Raw genomic sequence first — 19738 nt, forward strand, 5'->3', positions numbered from 1 at the left:
AGTCTGGAAAATGGAAAGTTCAGACAGGAGGAAGCACCTCAAACCACAAATAAACTGTTCTATCCATTTGAAGGTAATTCGCCAAACCTGGTATTTTTACTGAGGCAGAACTCTCACTGAAGTCGTTAGCCAGTTTGTCTGAGGAAGGGCAGAAGGTCTTGCTCTGGTGTTATATATTAGGACGAGCATTTCTGAACCTCCCACTGGTAGTTCTCATCTGCCAAAAACCAGTCTTCTTGGGAAGGGAGCAGCAGTGGAGTCCTGTGTGGAGGCTATAAAATGGTCTACATTCTGTATTAATATTGATTTTGCAATCATAAAAGGAACATAAATGTTTTAAAATTAAACATTTTTCTGTTTAAATATCAAACATTGGGATTTCTCGTCTCCTGATTTTTAAATAAGCCCTGCAAACTAGTCAGCTAGTTTGCAGTCATTTCTTGCCATGTCTTCTAGGCAGCTTTTTAGCAGCACAAAAGCTTCCAGGCAGGAGAGGGTACCAAATAACTAATTGTATTCACAAGGTTTGTTTTCAAATGTGCGTCACTGTTCATTCCTGTTGAGAGGTGTTCCTCACCTTTTGAACTTTCTGAGTGGCAGCCCAGGTCATCCAAAGTGTCACACAGATTGATATTTCTGAGTTCAGCCCAGCACAGAGGGGAGTTACCCACTCAGGCCTCCTTGAAAGTTCAGTGACAGCTTCCTTAATTGAGTAAGAGGTTACTCCATGTTTTATAAGCATATCTCAACACAGTCATAAGTTTTATCAGTATGAAGTTTTAAGAGACAGCCCTTGTACAAACACCTCTGAGTCAGTGCCAGCTCACAGCTCACTTCTGCCAGCAAGACCTCACCACTGACACTGGCTGCTGAATCCAAACACATGGGAAGGACTCCCTGGGAGGGGGGACTTCTCAGCTGTTTTGTGATAGTCCCCATATCTGGAAAAGGAAATGGTGACTTTATGCCTCTTTATATTTTCCTCTTCTTGGGCAAGAGGAGCAAACCAATCTCATGCAAGTTTGGAAAACTTTGGAGCTGCTTGTGCCGTTGCCTCATTGACAGCTTGGACCTGCTGGTGTAGCGGCAGCTTTCAGTCTTGCCCCTGCACCGTGGCAGAGGAGCCTGGATTACCCCTGGCACTGGGTAACACCAAGCTCCCCAGCAGCAGGATGGCTTGGCCATGGCAGTGCAGCTCCCCAGCATGAGTGAGGCTGGTCAGTTGATGCAGGGAAGCTGGTGGTGACTGCACTCCTGCCTACTTTGTGCCTCATCTGTGTCTTTCTGTGCAACCAGCCATAAAGAAAGTTTCCTTTCAACCAGACAGTAATAATCACTGCCCTCCCTCAGCAGTCTCCAATGCTGCTGCTGGAAATAAAGATATGCCATGAAACACTCATCATACAAAAAATTGCTTCGAGGCATTCCTCCTAGAAATGAATTCTCTGGGATATATTTGGTCAGCTGAGAAGAAGCAAACTGTGCAAGAAAGTTCCCACAGTCACGCTTCCTCCTGAACCATGGAGCAGGATTTGGACAGACCTTCAGAAATAAAGCCATTTTTAGGGATATTTCTGCGGTTGCCTCTTTCTCACTGTTAGGTGTGTTTCTGCATGGCGGGGCAATCAGCTTGGGAGAAGTGATGGGCAGTTGTGGATAAGCCTCTGCCACCGACATGTCAAGCAGCGCATGCTTCCTGATACATGCATGAAGGGATGTAACGTGCAGCCTCACCGCTCACTACCCCAGCTGTGGCTCCTCAAAGCAGTTGCTGCTGTTCTCTGCTGGGCATGGCTCTTCCCCACCAGTATGAGCCTGGGAGGAGAAAACAAAACAGCCAAACATAAGTTTGATGTGGTGGGAGGAAGGTTACTAAAGCTGAATGTACTCCATATTGTGTCGAAGTGGATCAGAAATGTGTCGGATTGCAGCTTCCCTCTAACCAGTCTCCTCCTTCATGCCCAGCCTCATGGCTATGCTGAAAATGCTAAGGGAATGGAATTGCTGGGGTTTGAATTCGTGGTCACCTCAAAATGCCTGTCTGGAAGAAAAAGTGCAGAAAGGCTGAAGTTTTCTTGGGGGTACTTGCTACACCTGTTGTAAATGTGGCAAGGCTTACAAGTATCTAACTGGGGGCTTTTCTTTCCCCTGCTGATGGTCCCAAAATACTGCATTCTTAGACACAGTGAATAAAAGGGTAGATGGAAGACATCAAACTCCCTGCAGAAACCATCAAGGTTGCTCAAGCATCCTGTGTTTCTTCAGAGGAATAAATCCTCTGCCTGCATCTACTATCTTCAGTGCTGTTTGTAGAGGAGGGAAAGATGCAGTCAGGCAGCAGCCCCACTACAAAGGAGGGCTGGCAAAGCAGGGGTAGACTGATGGAACAGCTGAATTGCTCTCATACTCCAGAGGAGGTGACAGGGAGGGCTGGCTGTGAGGCACACATCTTTCAGTAGTGAGTTGTTTGTCTTCTCACTCTTGATTGTTAATGACCATGAAAAGCTAGTGGGAGGCCAGCCAGGACGCCCATTCTTTCTCTTGCTTTTAGGGATCCAAAGACTTTGGGATAATTAAATAAATGTTAGGTTGTCAGTCTGAAATAATAACACTTTACAGAGTGAAAATGCAAATTTCCTGCAATATCCCTGAATAGCAGGTGTTATTTCCTGAGGTATTGTGTCTGACCTACAGGGGAATTGATATTATGAACTGACTGAGGAAAATTATTATAGTATCAAGCTCCAGCCATTAAAATAAAACAATGAGAGTATAGTAAACTAAATAAAGGAACAAGCAAAAGAAGGCTTGGATTTTGTGTATTTGTTGCTGGTTTTTTTCCTAATGCTGTAGGCATTGAGTGTGGTTAAGATGCAGAAATCCTCTTTTTACAGAAGAGGCAGCAGCAGAACAGAAATAGTAGAAAATGTTTAAATTCAATTGCTTTTAAGGGCATAAGCAAATAATATGTAATCATTCATAGCATTAGTATTATTAAAGAAGTAAAAAATAGCTGGGTGTTAAATTAACTAATACTTCTCTATGTCTAGCAAGCGAGACATTTACTCAAGCTGTTAACATGAGATCAGGAACAAACATGCCTGTGTTTCTACTAACTAGATTTTTCTTTGGAAATAGGACAATCTGTTACTGTCAGTCAAAACTCACAGTTTGGTTTCTGATTTCCTATAAAGGAGACAATCTATTAGGTTTGCTGGTCTGCACTTCATGCAGTGTCATTTGTATCTTATTTGAGTGAAATCCATTTAAAACGATCTTATGTACATAATGTTTCCTCAAGTGTGTTCAAAACCAGCACCTACCCAAAGCAAAGACTGATAACTGATTTAAAATTTATTCTGAACATGCATTGCAGCATATTCCTACATTATATACAATTTTATAGCTGAAAGATATATATATTGACTCAGATTGTAGACCTCCTAGATTTATTTTCTTCTACTGCCACAGCCCTACGCTCTCTGCATGGAGCTACTCATGATACCAGCCCAATGCATTTGAGCTCGGTCCACTTCTCTAAGATTGTTCAAATAAATTTGAGAATTCTAGTTTTGTGCGTCTGCTCTTGGTGGATTTTGTATCAACTTCTTCAGCTTTTCTTGCTCAGAACTTACTGTTTGATTTCTCTGGAACACTCCTGTGTGGATGTTCCTGCAGAATGGAAGCAGTGCGCTGTTTTCTCTGTACACCAGGGATGCGAATGTATGTGTTCTCTGGGCTGTCAGATTATATAGGCTAACTGAGAAGCAAAGTAAATACCCCAGGGATCCCTAGCTGCTGTGCTGGGATGCTCTTTTATTTCTGATTCACTTAGAAAGAATGATTTTGCATGGTACTCAAGAAGGCATGGTACTCAGCACTCACAGGTATTACTGGCCAGTGCTACAAGTCATGGTGAAAAATTTTAAGTGGGCTAACTGTTTTCTAGGGGATGGTAGGTTAATCTAAAGCTCCCTAGTCTGGATCTTCCCTACCAAAATTCTCAAAACTGCAAAATTATCCTGCATTATTTTTTCTGAAGGCCCTTTTCACTGTGCCTTACCTTCAAGGATGTGTAGATTCTGCTCTTCATCAGACATGTGATCTGATGTCTGTCAGTTGGTCCAAGCACAGACATCATCATGTCATGGGATGAGCATGGATGTGAAAGGTTTGTCATCATGTATTAAGTCATAGTTAGAGCTGCGCCTCCAACTATGGTTAGAGGTACCTCTGTGAGGGACCATTCAACCAATCCCAGCCCAAGAGTTGGGCCATCACACTTAGGAGTAAGTAGAGGAAGGACACTGATGCTTCTAAGAGGCCTATGGAACTTACTTATTGGGTAGGTTGTCCCTGAGAGACAGAATATTTATTAATAATATCCCAATGTGGAGATCTCATGACAGTTCTGGGTTTCTTGTCAGTCTGGAAGATGTCTGAAACTGTGATGATACATCTGGAAGACTCATGAAATCGTCTGGTTTGGCTTGCAAACCAGTTTACAGTCAGCAAAGCATTGTCTTTTCAACAGAATAATTTTTTTTTTAATAACCCCCCCAGTATTTGCTAAGTAAAATAGAGCTAGACTATATCACTTTCATGAGCTATTCATTTGCTTATCTGTGAAAGAAAAAACTGCAATAGAGGACAATTTCACAGTTCAGAATGAGGAAAATAACCACAGATTGCAAAGGGCACATGTCAGCAAGGGCAGGCAGAAATTAGAGTGAAAAAATGTGGCTGAAAAGGCCACACATTTATGATGTAAATGCATCTAAATTAGCCCCAAAGACAGTCGTTCCTGAGAGGTGATGAAAGGCAAAGTGGCATGGGCAACTGCTTATCCCCTCACTGTCTCCCACCCTTTTTAAGTGCTTGTATAATAAACAGTGAATATCCTGACTGTCCTGTTGCCAGTGCCTCCAGCCAAAAAGCTGAAGCAGACCCTCTCCTGCACAGACTGCTGTGCTGAGAGATGGCTGGAGTTCTTCAGGAAGAGCACATCCTCCCGTGGATCCTTCTGTCATCGGCCTTGCAGCTGGGGTAGACTCCTCTCCAGGGCAGTACAATCCCAGGGCCTTTGCATTTCTGTTGACCTGTTTTGTGATCTGAGAAGACAAAGCACTACCATAAAGCCTACAAAAATGCATCTGATCCTAAAATCTGAAAAACCCACTGGTACCTAAGAAGATTCTTTCTAACCAGACTTCCCAATTGCTCTCTTAGAAACACCACAAAACCCTCAAAATATGTCAGTAATGCACATGCTTTCATAGCATGGAAGAAGCCAAAAGTATGACAATAATACAGCCATCTAGTGAGCTTGGTGGACAAAAAGAAATATGAACAATCTGTTTCTGTTTTTCCTCTCAGTTCCTTGCACATAATGGCAGTGCAGAGAATTTGTTCCCATTTGTGTGTAAGCAGAGAAGGTGGTATGTGTTTGGTCCCACTCTTTCTTGCCATCTCTCCTAGCCACTTTTCATTCCTTCTTCCCATCCCTTTGCATCTTTCCTGCTGACCGCCAGCAGAAGGGCCTTGCTCCACACCATTGCCCTTACCTGTCAAAATCTAGAGTATCAGAGTATCCTTGGCCACATCGCTGCCAATGCTAGAATAATCTTGCAGCTGCTGGTAAGTGATCTGGTGCTGGTATAATACCTGATCTCACCAAGGTGGATTATGTTCAGCTGCAAAACAAACCCCCATCTACCAAGCACACCTAATTCCCAGAAAGGGTGTGCCTCTCTGTGCCAACTATAGCAGCATTTGGAGGCCAGCTCTTCTCCTCCTTCTTTCATCCAACAATCTGCTTTCACCTCTGCTGCCAGGACCACCTAGCCACAGATTCTACCAACAATTTTTGGCATGTCCCAAACCACAGAGGTTCAAAGCACAATAAAATGTAACTAACTGGAAGATGTTCAGTAGACTCTGGAATTTAGCAGAAGAGCAGAATTTAACCAAGGAGAGAATTTAGCTATATTTTTTGTAGCATGAAAAATTAGGTTTTGTCACTTCAGCAACAGAGGCAACAAATTACGGGAGGGTTTTCAGGAACAGAGAATCAATATTCATCAGTCGTATTCTCTGCAACGACCTGCATTTGCTAAAATGTTCACAAGCCCTCCCTAGCAGCCCTAACATGTAAAAGCAGGCTGCTCTCCAAGTGGCAGCTGATGGAGCTCTGTGAGCAAGGAAACCACGTTAAGCTTTACAAGGAAGTGGGGCTGTAGTAGGGTGCTCCAGGCGCTGCATTCTTGATGTGGTGTCAGCTTTCAGTACTATTATGAAAAAATCTGCAGGGGATTTGCATGCATACCTTACACACATACCTTTGATGTTCACATTGTTAGATCCAAGCAACAAATAGGATCTTTAGGTCACATGTCACTTCCAAAAGGCTGTTAAATAACTATGGCTAGACAGTCAGGTCTAGCCATAGTTAGTCCTGCAAAATTACAGTCAAATTCTTCTTTCCTAGATTGGGTTAAATTCAGAGTCTGTTCAGGGTTGTAAATCCAAAATTACACCAGGATTATAAAGAGCAGGATCTCTGTCTTCCTCCCTGTCTTCCCCTTTTTCACTCTCTTTCAGATTGAGGGAAGCATATGTACTCGAACACTATTCATATTTCTGCTGCTGTTGAGAGGCTGACAGTAGGATATTGACAATAGGATAGATGTTGAGTTTGCAATCATTTATTAAATGGGTTCTGACTAGATTTTTAAAAAAGCTGTTTGCTACTGTCTTTAAAATACATTATAGTGTTGCGTAGATTTCATAATGATGCATGTGATAAAATTGCTCTTAATGAGTAAAGTCACACTAGAAATGCAATGGAATGGTGGGGTTTTTTCTGCTTTGCATGATGGACCTAGGAATCATTCTTTTGGACATAATGAATGCAATTTCCATTTAAAAATAAGAATATTAATTGAGTTCAGTATTTAACATACCACACACCAGAATGATCCCAAAATATATCAAGCCAGGAAGTGGATTAATTGCAGCAACTTGCCACCAAGCCCCTGGTATATTTCAAGTACGTGGAAAATGTATTTCTATTTTGGACACTGACTTCTTTATGAAATTATGCCAGAATGTTAGCAATCTGCATGGACTCTGACAGACACTCGTAGCTGCATCAGTGTCCTGGAGGCAGTAATAATTACCAAATCTATTTGATAGACAGACAGCTATCAGACATCTGTATATCCCAGACATACAAAAACATCCCCAGCCAGCCATGTGGCTACCAATGAATCTGCTCAGACAAAGAAGTTCAAGAGAAATGCCTCAGGCCAGATCCTCAGCTGCAGAAAATCAGCCAGGCACAGGCGATTTGCCTTGCCCTGCATGCTTTTCTTTGGAGGAAAACCCTGCCCAAGCCGTCAGAGGGCAATGGGAGGTCAGGGAGGCAATGGGTTCAATGGGAAGGGGAAGCTCCTGCAGGAGCCAAGGGCTATGCCTGGGGCTGACCACATAAGTTCTTAACAAGATGCTTTATATCCCTGAAGGACTAGAAATGGCTGTGCAAAATGGCTGCCTAAAGTCCCTTGTACCCTTACCCTAGTTTGTGCAGATGAGGGGGCAGATAGCTCTTCCTACGAGTGCCCAGTGCCGTGTCTGTGCTCAGTGAGCTGAACCGTGCCTGAACACAGGCAGCCTCCAGCACTGCCCTGCAGTTGTCCACGCTGTGCAGCTGGGAGCTTGCTTTCCTTCCCCATCTTGTCCTCTGCCACGTGAGAGATGTTGTTAAGGAAGCACCACAACCCAGGACTCTTCCTTCTAGGCAGTCTGGAGGAAAGGTGGCATAGAGATACAAGCCAGTCAGAGGTCCTGGACTGGGTTGCTTTCTCCTGTTGGTGAAGTCTGAAGGTTTTCTGGGCTGATCACAGTCTGTTGCACCTGCCTTCCCACAGTGCCCACTCTGATGCTGTCCTGCTCTGGCTGAGATGCGGCTCACTAAAGCAAGAAGCACAAATCTCTGGAGGCAGCAGTTCTTGTAGTATGCAGCTAAACTGCAGAGACATGCCACAGACTGCCACTGGGAAATACCCAAGGGAGGTCACAGACTGCTTGGCTCAAATCTCACAGCCTTCAAGGTATCTTGAACGGCTGCCTTTCCAGAGTGGTGAAGGTGCCCAAGAGCCAGGGGAAGTGCATACTGTATTTTCATCAGTATTCTCCTTCTTGAGGAGAAGCACAGGTCCAGGCTGTGGCATGGCCATTGCATCATTGCCGTGGTGGAGGTGCATAGCCAGGGACAGAGTTACCATCTGATACTGCTGGGATACTGCTGTAGTCCCAGGTCTGCCCAGTGGAGCAATTTACCTTTTGTTTTCAATCACTTCTGTTCTTTGTCCATTCCTGTTTCTAGGCTTGGACCTGTTGTTAGCAGAAGCTTTCATAGGCCTGGGAATTTTTGATTGATTGTTTGTATCTTTGCCTACATTATGGAAAATGGGCTGCAGGTATTTCAGGTTTGTAAATGACACAAGGACACTGTTACTGAATGAGTTCATGTCTTTGTGACCTTAAAACTGAGAAGAGTGAACATCAGTGGCCATTGAGGGAAACATTACCTGACAACAGTTACATTTTGAGCAAAACCACTGAAGTTCGCAGTTCACTTTCCAAACAGCAGTGGATTTTGCAGCAGGTTGGCTTGTTTGGGACTTCCCTATGCTATTTATTCTGTAACTTCACTGGAGATCAATGCAAAGGTCAAGAGTATTCAGGAGCTCCTGGCAGTCAGGTCCAGAGTTGAGTCCACTGCTGATGGTCCTGCAGCTCTGATCAGCTCCATGCTCTGGTTCCAGTGGGAATGACCTCTGCAGCAGAAAGTGCCCTGGGGTGTTGGTCTGTATGGCAGGAGGTGCCTGGGCAAGAAGAGAGAGAAGACTTTAAAACCAAAGTTGGAACCGGATTGTAATGTGAAACAGTGCTTTCCACCTCTAGGTCATCAATTCAAATCTAGCCTGTTTGGCAGTGACCAAAAATCATTTCCACATGGGCCAAGAAAAACGCATGGTGAACACAGGAGTTCCTGTATCCAAACAGACAAGATAGTCTGGAGATGAACAGTTGCACAATAGTTATTTGTCTGGAAAGGTCTGCAAGGTATAAAGCTAAGCTGCTTCCTATCAGTTTATCCCTGAATAATGAGGGCTTGGTTTCTTTGCAAATAACTTATAATTTATTTCTGTCTACTAAAATGTAAGATTTTTTCTTTGAGCTGTAGCTAAGAATGACTGAAACCTCCCCTCTGGCTTTCTCAATAGTCTGTCTGTGTAGGGAGTTATAAATAGACACATATGACGTTTGCCAGACAAAAGAGACAGCTCATGTTTCCTTAGGTGTATCTCAAGTAAAACCTCAATGCTGAACTGTGTGCTAGAATTATTCTGAGACAGAAAATACTTCTTAATATTTTAGCAGCAAAATGCATAGGGTGCCAAACTAAACTTAAGCAAAATGCATCAGGAAAGCTTATCAAGTGTGTGACAGATGATAATGAAGTAACAGGGAAACCCCACAGAGCAGCAGTGACTCTGAAGAAGAGCAGTCAGCAACAACTTCTGCTGACGAGTTGTATTGATTTTAGATAAGAACACAGATTTAAACTTTGCTTATTGTATTGAAACACAGATACAAGGTCTATTAAATGGATATTTCATAAGCTGCACTGCCCTAAATATTTTATGGAAATGTAACTAATACTGGCTATCATTATAAAGCTTAGTAACATCTATGAAGAACATTGAACTAACTGCCACTGTGCTTTGAATTTTCATTATATCCTTGACAAAATTACTGGAATATTGTTGTGCTTGAACTAACAGTTCAGCTAGCAGATGAATAAAAATTATGGGTTTTCCCTTCCTGTTCTAACCATTAAATTTGTTCTTGTTAAGATCTGTAATGGTGGGAGTAAGGTTGGGTCAAAGCAACTGAGAAATAATGGATTATATGAGCATAAAAGAAAACAGAATTGGATTTTTAAATACATTTATTTCACTCTTTTATTTCTCCCAGAACATAAAACCATTCCAAATGAAGTGGTTTACAGATATTTTGTAGTGAAGGTAGCTTTCTGTAAGCAAAATATATGAAATCCTAACCTGGAAGTCAGTTTCTTGACTTCCATTGGATGTATACATACGTAACTGGATATATGTACCACTGCCTGAATTTTAAGACTACCAAAAGAGTCATTTGAAGCAGCGTGCTTTGAATTTGCCAAATTAAATATCATTTTTTATGCCAGTAAAATAACTACTAAAAGTCACTCTGTGTACTTGGAAAACTTTGAAAACTTGGGGGAAAGCTCTCTGCTTTCCCCAACAAGTGGAATAAAAATACTCTTTATCATCGACTAACTGGTGCAGTTTCTGACATGTTGCAGACTTTTCCAGCATCAGTCAGGGAAGGTCAGTTTAAAAGCTAATAAATATTTTTGCAATTATTTGACTTTGTATTAAAAACTCAGAGGAGTGCCAAGTAGGATAGAAAATAAAGAATAGTTTCATAGATTTTGCCAGAATTCTCCACAGATTACTAATAGCCTCATTTATGAGACTGCACAGAGAACTGTGAAATCTCCTTTGAACTCTAAGGGCCAGATGGTTTTGCTGTTAGATTCTAATGACCCACAGCAGTGTGCATACACAGACACTACGGTTGCCAGTTGACTGCAAGCATGTGAGCGGGGCAGGAGAATTGACCTGTACTTCCAAAACACAAGTCCCCTCACTGCTGATGGGATAAAAAAGCAGTTCTGCTACTGCCTCAAAAGGGAGATTATTCCTAAAGCAAGCCATGAGCATATCTGGACCTGAGGAGCGAATGGCAGGCACATCATCCCATGCAATTTCAGGAAGATTTCTACTGATGATCAGGAAGCTGCAAGTGGCTTTTGCTGGGAGGTGAGAGTTTCCTGGCAGGCTGTGTGGGCCACTGGTCCCAGTACTGTATCATTCTGTGCTGGAAGAGAGAAAGGCTGTGCTTAAACCAATTAAAGCTGTAGGGCAGAATGGTAGTTACTCTGCTGTCATATGGAACTGCTTGTAAGACATGATTTATTTTGGATTATATTGGTTTCAACTGGTATAATATGAACTTCCTGATTTTTCAAGGGTATGTAGACAAAAAGACCAAATATGGTTTTACTCATCTTTTAATTTAGAACTACAAGTGTTTGGATGACCTATGAAATTATTTTAATGATCTCTGCACAACAGAGAGCTGTCAGCACTATAAATGTCATCCTAACTGGGTATTAGTTTCCATCATGGCCATTTAGTCTCCCCAGCAGAGCTACCTCCATGCAAATCTCTTATCTGTGTCAAGCTGTTGGAAAAACACAAAGAGTCACTGTTGCCAAGAAGCATCAAGCAGACATCTTCATAACACTCAGTTTGAAGAGGAAGACACGAACAGAAAATCTAAGAACTCTCTGTGTGTGCAGCTTGCCCTTGGAGCTTCAGGCATAGCAGCCAGGGGGTGATTTGCATTCAAACCAATGTTTTTATTCCTGATCATTAAAAATGTGTTCCAGCATTGCTCATACTAGGTGATAAAGGTTTACCCTTAACTTTCCATTTTCCTTCCTTAGCTTTGTGGTGCTAGGAAAAGTCACAGGGTAAGAAGTACTCCTGTGAATGATAAGTGTGACAAATTGAATTTGATACAACTTTAGACTGCTGGTACAAGATGAATATGAACTCATCACATGAGACTGCTCTTTTGTTCTCATGTAGAAAGCGAAGAAATTGTTTGACCAGTATGAGCTGTAAGGATATATGTATGATATTGACTTAAAGCAAATCAACAGAATTTGAAAATAAGAAAACAAAATGAGGAATGTGTGACTGAGGAGGAGTGGAAGAAGTGTAGAAGATAAACAGTTGGACTTTTAACATTCAAAACTTACACCAAAGAGAAAACCATCAAAATTTTGTGTATTCTCATTTTCAGGCATTTTGTGGGGTTTTTCCTTTTCAAAGTTAGGAATATTATCCTCAAGTTTTAAATTATTATCTTCTGCCTTAGCTCACATACTCAATATTTTAAGCATGGCAAAAGAAATACTGCTGCATTTTGGATTTGTTCTTGTTTGATAGACGTTTAAATGACCTTGTCATAGGATTTTTCCAGCATTGTAGCTTGTTCTTTCTGTCTCATACATATTTTATAAAGATATCTAGTGTTGACTTGTACTTGCATATGATGTAAAAAACCCTGAAGTTTGCTTTTGAGTGTATGGAACATCAGTTGGTGCACATGCAGTGTACAATAGCTGTTTTTCAAGCTTAGGATAAAAATGAAATGTGAAAGCACTGTGTTGTACTAATCTCCTCTTAAGATGGCTAACATAAGTGAGAGAGCCTCTGACACAGTAGAAGTTCTACCATCTTACTCTGCAGGTTCCTAGCAGGGGCAATACATAACAATTCAGAGCTCTCCTTTCTTGCTTACAACTTTATTTTTGCCTCTTGTCCATGGCTATCTTATAGTTCCAGTCTTTTCCATAACCAAGGCAGTTTGTCTTTCTTTCCAGATAATTGAACATGCAGATGCAACACTTGTGAATCAGAGGTGTCACTTTCAAAGCCCTGAAACGATCTTTTAATGCAGTAAACACAAGGTTTAGCAAGTTGAAGCATTAGTATGTCAGAATGGTTCCAAAGGCATCGCATCCACAACAGTTAAAGAAACTAAAGGGGTGCTTGGGAAATTTCTTGTTATTCCTGAGCACCTCAGGTCTTCTGGTCAGGGCACTCTGAGTCAGCAGGCACCAGTCCTCACAGGACTGGACCTTACAGGATTTATATGTCTAGCCACATTCCCACTCAGCCAGGATGAAGCATGAAAAGCAATGCCTTTGAGAATTGGCACTTGCAGTGATTCAGCTGCCACCAGCCGGAGCCCTCAAAGTGACATGAGTGGGCACGGCTCCCAGCGTGTCAGTGTGTGTGCCACTCACACTGGCTGAGGGACTGAGCCCTGCTCCTGGGCTTGCATAGCTAAACCTCTTCCATTTAAGGCAGCAAGCATAACATATGCTGAGCTCCAGATCCCAAGTGCAGGGAAACCTAGCCGGCAGTGAGCAAGCCCTGCCAAGAAGCTCTCGACATGAAGCACTAGGATAGCAAAGGTCTTGAATGACTAAAATTCTTGAAAGCCTTGGTCAGTATCACAGACAGTTTCCAACTGGGCAAAGTACAATATTTTCCCTCTGCTTTTTATGAATGGCTGGATAGGGTTGTGCTGGAGTCAGAGTTCCCTGTGGAAGCCATTCATAAAAATAGCAAAACAAAACAAACACATGCAAAAAAAACTTCAAAGGTCCAGTCCAAAGCCACTGGGTGCCAGAGGCTGGGAAAACATGCTGGCAGCTCAAGCCCCAGCTATCACTGAAAGTATTCAAGGGGCTTTTTGGTGGTCTGAAAAGTATGAACTGCTGTGTAGAAGGGCAGCTGGTAGAATTACTGTGACACATACTAGGCAGAAAGCCAGAGCTGGCCTTGTTTCAGACATTGTCTTTCCTCTCATTGAAGTGTCAGGACCTAATTCATGGAAAATATGGTGAATTGGCAGCTCTTTCAGAAGATTTCATTGAGTTACAGTGAGTGAGAGTCACATGAACATAGAGTGCACAGCCAAAAATATATGGGGCTTTCTGAGCTGGAGAAAACAGTCAGCCTCTAAAAATGTCTGTGGATTTCATGTGGTTTGGGAGCAGACACATGTACAGGTGTAATCAACAGGCAAAAGAAAAGAAAGTGAAGAAAAAAATTGACAGATTACAAAAGAGCTCAGTGAGTTCTATAATTATGAGAGATTCCTTTAAAACAAATCATTCCTTTGTTCAGGAGCAGCAAATGTTCATTAATGAGTTCAGGGCCTGCAGTCCACCTGGAGAAGGCATCAATAAAATGTGTGCCTTGATAATAGTTTCTCCATTGCAAGGGAATTTAATGGAAAAGGAAAGGGTCCACCCTGAAGTTTAAAGACAGACCTAGTCATCAGATATTTTTTTTACTCTCACATTTATTTGAGAGCAGAACTTGGAGACTGTTATATACAAAAATATAACAGCAGTAGGATTTTACTGAGTTAGAAAAAGACTGAAAATAAAAAAAGCATCTTTTATTAAAATGGGACACTTGTAGTGGGCAGCCGAATTTAATCAGTTACATTTAATTTACATTTTCATTGATCCTTCCCACTGAAATATTGCTCTAAAAGGCCAGTTACACTAAACTGCTTATTCAGAAAAATTCCAGTTATTTCCTACTACATTGTCGTGAAAATTAGGTTTTTGGCCGTGCAGAGGGATGGCATGTTGGCTTCTGCCCAAGAAAGGCACTAAAATCATGGCTGGGATTAGGAAAAAGCAGGAAGGAAGGGCAGGAAGAAAATCATTGGGTGCAATTCATAGACTTTAAAAACAGAATGTCTGGGGGAGGAAGGCAGGCAGGCAGCAACTTTGTCCCATTGAAGTAAGAAAAGCCTTTTTGTTGTTTCTGTATCAGGATTTCATCCTTTATCTGTGGTCTTATTGTTCCATGCTGCTTCCAGCACCCACAAGGGTCATCCCATCATCTGGGCAATGCTGGTGTATTTTAAGCATGTCTGTATTTGTTCATTAGTTGGTACTCCTCTTCTCCTGGGTGGGGATGGAGCACACTAGCACCTTGGTGGGTCTCCTGACTCATGTGAGGACTGTGTTTCCCAGTCCTGCGTGGGGCCAGCCAGGAGAGAGACTTGCTGAGGATCCATGGCGGTGCCACCAGGTCCTGCATAGGCAGGTGGACACACCCACCATGGCCAATGATGGGCATCCCTGTAATCACATGAATAGGTTTGCAAGGGTCAGCACAGCATCAGCTTCATGCAGCTGAAAATCTCAAACCAGAACTCAAAAGGGCTGCAACCACTGTCCATGCCAGTCTCCTTGGTTTTGGCAAGGGTGGCTTTGGTCAAGTGGGAAGCCGTGGCTCAGGAATGGGGTTATGTGTCCTTCACCTCTCTGCCTGAGCTTTGACCCTGCTTGTGATGAATAGGGAGGGCTCCCCCTCAGCAGGACACTCCACTCACAGATGAGAATGTTGTAAGAAAGCAGCAGCAGTGGAGACAACAAAATCTATTCGAAAATTGGGTCACTCTCATGGTCTGCTAAGTTAAGGCAGCAGTACCATAGAAGAGCAGAAAGATGTAACAAGCTAAATTGGATTTCACTTTGGTTTTAATTGTACAAGCTTAACATACTCCTCTTTATCCACACTAACGTGAACAGCTTCAGAGCAAAGTTGTAGGTAGGTATAGGAGAGGCTGGTTGTGAGAGCTGGTATGTTCATCTCTCCATTTCTGACTGTGGGCTTTTCATGTGTTTCATTTCTATTGCTGAAAATATTTTTCCTAGTACTCATGAAATCACAGTTAAGCATTTTCTCTTCATTTTGTTTCTCACTGTACCTTTGTTTTACTTTTCAGCCTCAACAAGTGGTTCAAAAGAAGCCTGCTCAGGTAAGAAAAACTAATTTAAATTATTTAGACTACTTTAAGTTAAATAATATTTCAACTGGCCTCTTTTACGGTAAAGAAAGGAGGGAGATGCATCAATCATATGAGCTGGGGGACAGCTGCTGGCTTGCTGGGCACAACCACCAGAACAAGTCATGTGGTGGCCCTGGAAAGAGAGGAAGAAGCAGGGAACAGTGCCTGCTCAGAATTGTTCTCCTGCATTGATCACCTTGCAGTGATAATGCAGACACACAAGCACACTTCTGTGGTGTGAGTCCAGCGTGCAATAAATATCTCTCTGTGGGATGGATGGGAACTGCATTACAGCAAGAAGGAGCATATGCATGAAACCCATCTCTCTGCTTTTCTTAGTGTTGCATATAGGCAAAGCCTTATAAAATAAGGGCCTTTGTGAAATCATGGCTCAGGCCTGCTACTTAGGCTAAGTACATGGGAACTATGGGAGAGTGACTCAGCTGGAATAGGGGTAGAGAGATGTGAGAGATGTGAGAGACATGAGAGACATTCAGGGTGATGGCCACGTGTCCACATCGTGGTATATAGTGGTTAGTGGCCTTGGGCTTTTTGTGCCTTAAAACTGTGCAAACTGGTAACCTGTTAACTGCTTAAAAAGACCTTGGTTTTGCAATAAAGCAGCTTTCCTTTGCACTGCCTGGGGACTCTGCATTGCTCTGCATCATCACACTAAAGGATTCTGTAAATCCACAAAATATAATAGGCTGAACTTGGTAACCAGATTGGATCCACCGTCATAAAGACTAGCACATTGGAACTTTTTGGGTTGGGTAGTATAATTAGTTTTTAACACTTTGAAAAAATGCAAGCCCCAAGGTGTCATGAAACCAGTCAAACACTGCAGTTAAAATCAACATCATTTTCTTCTTCCAGCCTGCCCTGTGTTAAAAACCCCAAGAACCTAAAACTAACACTTTATTATATGTGCACCAACAGAGAAAAACCTCTGGGCATGGGAGCAAGTCCATGACTCTTGGCAGAGTCCGTGGGCTGCGCTGCTGTACCTCCATGAACACGAATGATAACTTAGTCAAGAGCATAAACGGTCCATTGCTCTTCTGGAAAGAGGTCTGCTTTTAGAAAGGAATAATACTTCAATTTTTCCACCTTATGGTTCTAATACATTATTGTACAGTGTACATCATCATATGTACAGCGTACATCGTCAGTGTACATTGTCATGTGTACAGTGTACATATGTACAATGTACATCATCATAATATCAACTGCAATCTGAATTAGGAACTGTTGCATACCAAACAGAAAATATCCAGATATGAGTTGAAGGGGTAAAATGATGTAACTCTCCAAAGCATGTGCAGGAATCAGATTTCTACAAAAGAAATCAATACAGTTGTAGCAATGATGAATCCATAGCACAGCTAATAGTGTCTCTGAATGGTGGAGGTGACACACAGCATGAATGTGGCAGTACTTTCAAGTAAGGTTAAGTTTTGTGAGGAGAGGTGATGTCTTTTGTTTAGGCCAGCTTATGCTAAAAACTGCCTAAGTCCCCAGCGACTTACTATCTATGATCTGACTGTACCACACAATTCAGAACACACCAAGCTCTTCTAATAGAAGAGATTTCCTCTCCATGTCTTGCTTATATCCTTCAAATGTTACTGCTACAATCAGGCTATTCCTGCTACAACATGGTAGTAAACCTGCTGGTGGGCATAAAGCCAGCTCTCTCCTCTGTGGCACCTGAGTGACAGGGAGGCTAAGCCCTGCTGCAGAGAGGAGGCAAATCCAGGAGGCAGAGACTCCCGGGCAGCTGCTAATGTTGCCTTTTCCTCTGGCACACATCAGAGCTCAGTCCCACTGAGGTCAGCAGGAAGAAGGGGTCTGCAGCTGATGGCTGTAGCCTAGCCTAGCAGAAACCATTCCTGCCAAGGGCCTGGTGGTGCTGCCAGGTTTCCAAGCTGATCAGGCACTGACTCCTGCAAGTGCTTTGTTTGTGCAATAACCATGTGCAAGCCTGGATGCAAGAAAGGAAGAAAGATCTGGGATTGAAGCTGGCTGGGATGTAGGAGGACAAAGAGGAGACCTGGACTCTGTTGTTTTGTAGCAGAACAAAGTAATGACAGATTTAATTGATGGCCAAATGATGTAGGCATTTGAACTGAAGCACTAGCATTCCCCATATGGATTTTCCTGACCGTTTGCTGAAGCAGTGATTCTGGTAGGGATGCTGAAGCGTGTGTCAACCAGCTGGATGCCACTGCTGCTACAGTGGTGCCTCAGCAGCATCTCTGTAGGCAGAGACAGAGAAAAGAAAGCCTTTTGACATTCCCATTAGTAATGGAAGTGTTTGTGTAGAAAGTGAGGAGCCACAGAAGAATACATGAAAGGAGAGAGAAGTCTGTTTAGATCCCTCCAGTTACCACAACTGAGTAGTGAAAGAACACCTTAAATTATTTATATGCCATGCCTTTCCACAGACAACATTTCTGGTTTTAATCTTTAGACGAAGGGATGTTCAGTGAAATCACTGAACTTATCTTCAGCCCTTCCTGGTTTTAACAGGCCACGCTCTCACACTTGCAGTACCACACCATTGCAGTTCTGCTGTTATGGGTGCATGGCAAGAAAAAAATTTATCACTGTGAGCAAATGCTCAGGACAGTGTCTTCCCGAGGCTGAAAGAAGGAGAGGTAAAACAGTGTAATTCCTGGGATGATCAATAACTTCATGCTGCTGGGTTTCACTCAGGTCTGGTTGCCTTTCTCTGATTTCTCTTCATAGTACCTAATTTCCCTTTAAAGTAGGGAGGTTCAGACTCTGAATTAATAACAAGAACATGAGCTCATGCAGGCTTTCTAATCTGAGCTGTCTAAGGAAATAGTGATAAATTATATAAACATGGGGACTACATGGAAGTTCATGGAGGATAATGTAAATCTTATACTACATTCAGAGGAATCTCTTCCTTTTCCATCTGTTTCCTTCAAAATATCCTCCCAGATGGCTTTACCATGTGGCAGTCTGGATTAAGTTACAGATGTGTACTTTCTTCATTGGTGGGGACTGTGAGAGGTTACCGTCAAGAACTGCTGGTTGATGGTGAGCCTTCCTTGGTAAAAGTGACAGAAATTCCTGCTCACACTTGGTCCCTGAGTGGTCTCCTGTGCTTTGAATTTCATGTGTATTCTGAAAGATTTCTTATGAGTGTTAGTTTACATCACTCTTAGTCTTGTTCTTGTTGCTAGCAAGTATGTCTCTTGGGTTTGTGTCACTTTTACAAGTACAGAAGCTGTAAGACAGATAAAATTCTCATTTTGCAAAAAACAGCTCTGTTCCTATTACCATTTTTCAGATTTTAAGCATCATGCAGGGCACTGCCATGCTCTAAATCTCTTCATGGATGCCAGCGGTCCAGTTTAGGGCCATACAGATGTTTATGTAAACTTCTGCAGTATCTTTAAACTTTGCCAGAGCTCTGAGGATTTACCATCACACAGAGAGTAAATAGCAGCAGTAAAACCCACTGGAAATCTACACACCCATGTCATTAATATGAAGCTTTGAATACAGTGGTCTGTTCACATCTTTGTGATGAGCACTGATGCATACTCTCACACTTCCTTGGGGAAATTAAGAAAAGAGCCAGCATAAGTGTGACATTGGTAAATTTAGCACTTTCACGTAGATATTTGCCTGAACCTCAAAACAAGACTCTTTGAAATCTGCTCTGTCTCTAAAGAATGTACAGCTGGATCTTACAGTCATGACATAGTAATATTTTTACTGAGGTGTGCAAATACACAGTCCAAACAGAAATTTCTTCATTTCCTCATTTTAAGCAATTTGTAGCAGCTGTTGACTCAGCCATACAGGGGAGTTACACTCCAAAGTAATAGGAAGGAAATAAATGTTCTTAGGAAAACACAATGAAAATGATCAAAATTTTCTGGAAACAGGACATGTTTATTTTTTATCATAGAACAGCCCTTTGAAAATTTTATTATCTCTCTTAAAATCTCAAATCCTTGGAAATTCTTTATATCTGAGTCTGAAAGACAGCATACCACTCAGAAAGACGGTGTGTAGATCAGAATAAAAGTGAATCAGTCAGAAGAGTACACATAGAATATACATAGAACAGTATACACAAGAAATTGTACAGAAAACGTACACCAAAAGAACAAGTAAAGCATACTTC

At 42.2% G+C, this 19738-nt stretch overlaps 1 protein-coding gene across 1 annotated transcript in view; it reads left to right on the plus strand.

The window, feature by feature from the left end:
- Positions 1-19738, plus strand: part of HMGA2 (high mobility group AT-hook 2) — a 107332-nt gene that overhangs the window by 71323 nt on the left and 16271 nt on the right. The window contains exon 4 of the mRNA XM_059473060.1: positions 15508-15540. Within this exon, the coding sequence (XP_059329043.1) occupies positions 15508-15540 (33 nt within the window). The remainder of the gene's footprint in view (positions 1-15507; positions 15541-19738) is intronic.

Source organism: Ammospiza nelsoni, chromosome 5 (assembly GCF_027579445.1).
Source record: "Ammospiza nelsoni isolate bAmmNel1 chromosome 5, bAmmNel1.pri, whole genome shotgun sequence".
Classification (NCBI taxonomy): Eukaryota; Metazoa; Chordata; class Aves; order Passeriformes; family Passerellidae; genus Ammospiza; species Ammospiza nelsoni.